The sequence below is a fragment of the Glycine max genome, chromosome 14, assembly GCF_000004515.6.
Source record: "Glycine max cultivar Williams 82 chromosome 14, Glycine_max_v4.0, whole genome shotgun sequence".
Classification (NCBI taxonomy): Eukaryota; Viridiplantae; Streptophyta; class Magnoliopsida; order Fabales; family Fabaceae; genus Glycine; species Glycine max.
This window is the reverse complement of record NC_038250.2, coordinates 29663218-29668489: the sequence shown is the minus strand read 5'-3', so window position 1 is coordinate 29668489 and position 5272 is coordinate 29663218. Positions and strand designations below refer to the sequence as shown.

The 5272-nt window shown below is 30.6% G+C and overlaps 1 protein-coding gene across 9 annotated transcripts; it reads left to right on the top strand.

Moving 5' to 3' along the window:
- The first annotated feature begins 1968 nt into the window (after positions 1 to 1968).
- On the top strand, positions 1969 to 4924 carry TCHQD3 (Glutathione S-transferase TCHQD3). Of its 9 annotated transcripts, none has more exons than XM_041008766.1 (4): positions 1969 to 2098; positions 3073 to 3349; positions 3881 to 4386; positions 4656 to 4924. In XM_041008766.1, exons 2-4 carry the CDS (start codon positions 3141 to 3143, stop codon positions 4778 to 4780), a joined length of 840 nt encoding a protein of 279 aa, XP_040864700.1. In that variant the 5' UTR covers positions 1969 to 2098; positions 3073 to 3140; the 3' UTR covers positions 4781 to 4924.
- The last annotated feature ends 348 nt before the right edge of the window (positions 4925 to 5272 follow it).

The following is a 5272-nucleotide window of genomic DNA, read 5'->3' as shown; positions in this document are numbered from 1 at the left end:
TTTTTTCCTTAGCGGGATTTGGGTCTTTTCGTAAGCTCTGCATAAGTTATTCTTATAATCTATCCTAGAAAACTTGTGAAAATAAGCTAAAAACATCTTATGGACCAGTCATACGATATTTTTGCAATCTCTCAAAACACTGTCATAAGTACTTAAAACATAAGTCTAAATAAATTGTTGATAACCTCCTCCAAATAGTCTTAATTAAAGAGAAATATTATCAACATATTCTCTCAAATACTCCTTTGAGCACACTTTTTACTATTGAATTTATTAAAAATCATAATTTTTATGGGTCTTACATTATATTTAATGAGTTTCTATCTTCATTTTGTACTTTTTAATAAATTTTAACTAATAAAAAGTATTTGTTAAAAAAAAAAATATGCTAAAAGCACTTGTCGTAAGTAAAATGAAAAAAATGAAGTCTAAAATTTGAGAAGTCTACATTTGAATACTTTTGATTTGTAATTTGCAAACATTGTAGTTATATATTTTTTTAAAAATGAGTATTATGCATGGAAGGCAATCTCATTTGAATTACATAGGACTATTGTGGGTACTAAAGTTTTCCATGTAAGTATTTAACGCACAATCAAGTTTGAATCAAATATATTCAAGATTTGATTCCGAAACATCTGATTAAACTACAACAAGTTTATATCAATTGATCTATGCACTTTGATAATGATATTGTGGTTATTTTAAACCTTGATGTATCTAATAAAATCATATATAATTGGATCGATGTGATATAGCTAGTAGAAAAAAGAAACTATTTACGTTTGTATTATCAATTAATTCAAGTCATAATATATTTGTATTATCAGTGTTCAAATTATGAAAATTATATTTTAATTAAGATAATTATATATTTTTATGAATTAAAAATAGAAGAAATTATTTATAATTCAGAGAGATTTTTTAAAAATGTATTTGCCTAAAATATATTTTGTACGATTTCTTAATTTTAATTTTCTATAATATATATATATATATATATATATATATATATATATATATATATATATTTATTGGTACTATCAATTGATTTGAATAAGTACATACTCCTTCATGTCTTTATTTAGTTTATTACAAGGTGGAATTAAAAAAATTCATACATATTAAACAATTTGGTTAATTTTGTTGAGAGCATTAAATTTGCCTTCAATTAGTATTATTTTTTAAAAAAATTATCCTTATAAATAAAAATATCAAATATTAATAGATTATGTTTTTCCATTATCACATCATTCTAGAATAAATGTTTATTATAGTACTCAAATTCAACAAGCCTCCATACTTATGATTGACAGAATAGATCTCTTAAACACTCAGAGAAACTCGCCATGAATAAATCAAGAAATAGGAAAATCATATCTTTACTGATTTATACTAAGGAAAGATAATGATCATTTATAAATTCGGAACAAATTTATCACATAAGATAAAATGATATAAAATCATATTCTACATTATTTTAAATAATCTAATTAGGGAAATTATACCTTATAGGCTTAATTTCACTTGGTAATAAAAGTTTCAGGTAATTAAGTTTAGTCTAACTTAGTCTTGATATCTACGATTTCCTCTGCGCCTCCACTACCACCGTCGTACTAGCGTACCGAGGAGCACCATTATAGGAAGATTCTACTAGTTGGTAAGAACATTCATGAATGATATTTTTGTGAAAAAAAATTACTGTATAAAAAATTGTACTTATGAAAAAAATTAAAATCCAATTTTATTAATTTAAATTTTATAATAAAGAAGAATGGAAGGACTATAATTGTATTAGAAAAAAGTATAAAAAAATTTACATAATTTAATCATAATCCATCATATATATAAATTTATTAACTTTTAAAATAATTATATTAAAATAATTTAAATAATAATTTATAATTAAATTACTAGTATAAAACCATACTCTCACTGCATCGAGATTAAACTCATTACACTCGTTACTGGTTGTATTATCAGAATGTTGAAATTATGATAGATTTATGAATCCTCTTTTCTCCCGAGATTATCGATGTTACTTTTTATATTATCAGATACTATTTGTGAACTACGTGTCCAAAACCGAACAACACAGGTACGCGTAGAGGTTTTCCACAATCCAGTAATATAGTGTATAAGTTATGGAAGGTTCACAGTTTGCATATTTTTTTACTCTTTCACTTTGTAGTTTAGTTTAAGCCTTTTCAGCTTTTTATTGTTGTCTCATGCAAAATTCTCCAAAATCCCAAACTCAACGCTAACTTGTTCCCTTCTTTATTCCACTTCTCTGCTTCTCTCTGGGTATGTATGCCACTCTCTCCAAACACCATTACCTTGTCAATTTCTTGTCTGCTTATGCTTATGTTGTCTCTTCTTCACTTTAATTTTGTTGTGAGATTGGTTTGTATGAGTTCTTAGATAATCCATGTTGTATATCTATTGCTAATACTGTTTATTTATTCAATTACCTTCTCGATGATGGTTTGGACTATGGATGGTTGGTTATGGAGTTTTGGTCATTATTATTGGTTATTTACAACTAAGTTGATTGTTTTCTATGTGAATTTGAGCTTTGGAATCTTAATATTCCAAAATATCTTCTCCCTCGATCCTCAAAACCCCATTTCCGAAAGGGGCTTGTGTGCTGATTATTTGATTTGATTAGTGTTTGCATTGCAAGTACTTTATCAAATCAGTCAGAAATCAAATTTTATGGTGGTGAGTCATTAAATTTTGTCTGGTCTGCATATAATCTACATCTGAATTGGCCCTCCCCTTTACCCTCTATGGCTATGATGAGCTCAGATAATGAAAACTTATATTAATAGTAGTAAGGACCCAATCTGGTTCTGTTGTATTGTGTCCAATTGAGATGTGTGGCTTTAATTTTCTGCACTACGCATCAATTTTCATTCATTAGATGAAGCTCCTATAGCATGCTAGTAATAATTTGAGTGACCAAAGGACAACAGCGATTAATTTAGTAATTACTTATGATTGTTCTTAAGACAATTATGGTATGTTTTGCAGCCCTGAATGTTCTCTCAATGTTTTCTGTATGATGTTTAGTGTTAATTCAGCAATGCTTAGCTATTAGCACACTACCTGCAAGAAACATCCCAAGAGCTGATAAGAAAATGCAGTTATATCATCATCCCTTGGATTTGGAAAGCCAGAGGGTGAGACTTGCATTGGAGGAGGAGGGTGTAGATTATACATCTCACCATGTCAATCCCATTACTGCCAAGAACTTGGATTCCACTTTCTTCAAGATGAATCGCCATGGAAGAGTCCCGGTTTTCCAAAATGGCTCTCACATCATTTACAATACTATTGATATAATCCAGTATGTCCTATTCTTCACAACCTTTATGTATCATTCTATTCTACTTTTACATGAACAGATGTGCATAAAAGAACTTTGTTTTTGAACAGTTATGTGGAACTTGAAATTGAAAATACCAAAGAAAAAACAGTTGAAAAATTGATTGCTGAGCAAGCTGTTCTCTTCATCTCATTACTCCAAAACCAATTCCCTTAAAGCAGAATATTGTGTATGCACTTTAGATAATGGCAATGTTTTAAATTGCGGTTGTGGACACGGTTTCATTGCAATCTTTGATGTTGTGAGAAATTGTAAATAAATGTGGCCGTGCGGTCACAGAGAGTCCAAAAATCTTGACATTGCTGCTGAAATTGCAGTTGTAGACCCTTGTTTTGAAAACCTTATAATTGAGTGGTTTGTATTGTTTTTTGATAATGCTTAATCAAATATTGAGCTTTTTGCACACTAAGAATGAAAAATGTGTACAACTGGAAGTTACTATCAAATCTTATGTTAAAAATTAGAAGTTTTAGAGTTGCATTGAATGTTCAGGTACATAGAAAGAATTGCTGTGGTTTCCTCAGGGGCTGAGAGTATCAGCGCCAGTAGCAGGGAAGTGATTGAATGGATGCAGAAGATACAAGACTGGGACCCCAAAATTTTCACACTTTCACACATACCCGAGAAATACCGCCTTTATGTTTCCAAGTTCATAAGGCAAGTGGCAATTGCTCGCATGTCCGAGTCACCTGAATTAGCAAGTGATTACCATAGGAAGTTGAAAGAAGCCTACGAGACTGAAGAGAAATTGAAAGAAGCAGATGTTTTGAGAAGGAGCAAGGATCATTTGGTTAGACTGCTTGATGAGGTGGAGAGGCAGCTGAGTGAAACACCTCATTTGGCAGGTCAAGAGTTTACCATGGCTGATGTGATGCTTGTTCCAGTATTAGCTCGTTTAGAACTCTTGGATTTAGAGAATGAGTACATAATTGGAAGGCCAAACATTGCTGAGTACTGGATTTTGGTTCAGCAAAGGCTTAGTTACAAAAAGGTGATTGGTAAGTACTTTAATGGTTGGAGAAAGCACAGAACACTATTAAAAGCATGGTTCTTAGTTCGTATTAGAAGTTTGTTGAAAAGGTACTAGTGCAGTACTTGTATATTTCCAAAAGGAGGTTGAATAAATGAATATAGGAAACAACCTTTCTGTGTATGGTAAAATTAGGAGAACTTAATATTATACATTGTTCTTTGTTTCTGTTGGGAGGAATGGTGGTGATGCTAGGTGCTGGTAAAAGATGGGTAAATTTCTTTGGATTCTATGCAGGGGAAGGGATGCTTGTCAAAGTGGCCAGGCTGCAAAAGATTTTGTGGCTGAGTATTGAAACAATTCATGCATTGCAATCTTCATCTATCAAAAGAATTAAGGAAAGGATAGTATGTTCATACTGACATTGGAAGTACAGGGTTACTGCTGCTTATATGTACATTATTTCTGATACTTGTAAATGCAATCAAAGAAACAGTCTAATGATATACACTTTCATGCTTTGTTCTACGAACAGATTGATAAATTCCAAGTTTCAGTTTGAACAATGACTAGAGACCATATATCATTCACTCTCACTGATCTGTCTCTATGTAACATTAAATTGTAGTGATGTATGGTTATTGACCCGGTCAAAATATTGAGTCTTTGATTTACTCTGCCAAACAATAAATTATAGAATAAGGGATCTAGTTTAACAAGGTACACGAATTATTATAAATCTCTGCATTTGATTCCTATGGATAAAAAAAAGAAATAATAATTTATCAGCTAATTGATTAAACTAATTAGTCATCCTACTAGGTTCGAGGAAGATTGTCTTTACTGAAGAAAGTTTAGACTAGAAAAACAACAAAGTAGCATAACTTTATGCATAAAAAAATAGAGATATCTAA

What these genes read in the sequence shown, in the direction of transcription:
- TCHQD3 (XM_041008766.1), top strand. Translation starts at nt 3,141, where the DNA reads ATGCAGTTATATCATCATCCCTTGGATTTGGAAAGCCAGAGGGTGAGA. An exon ending in AATACTATTGATATAATCCA is followed by an intron (nt 3,350 to 3,880) that starts GTATGTCCTATT and finishes TTGAATGTTCAG; the next exon opens with GTACATAGAAAGAATTGCTG. An exon ending in TAGTTACAAAAAGGTGATTG is followed by an intron (nt 4,387 to 4,655) that starts GTAAGTACTTTA and finishes GATTCTATGCAG; the next exon opens with GGGAAGGGATGCTTGTCAAA.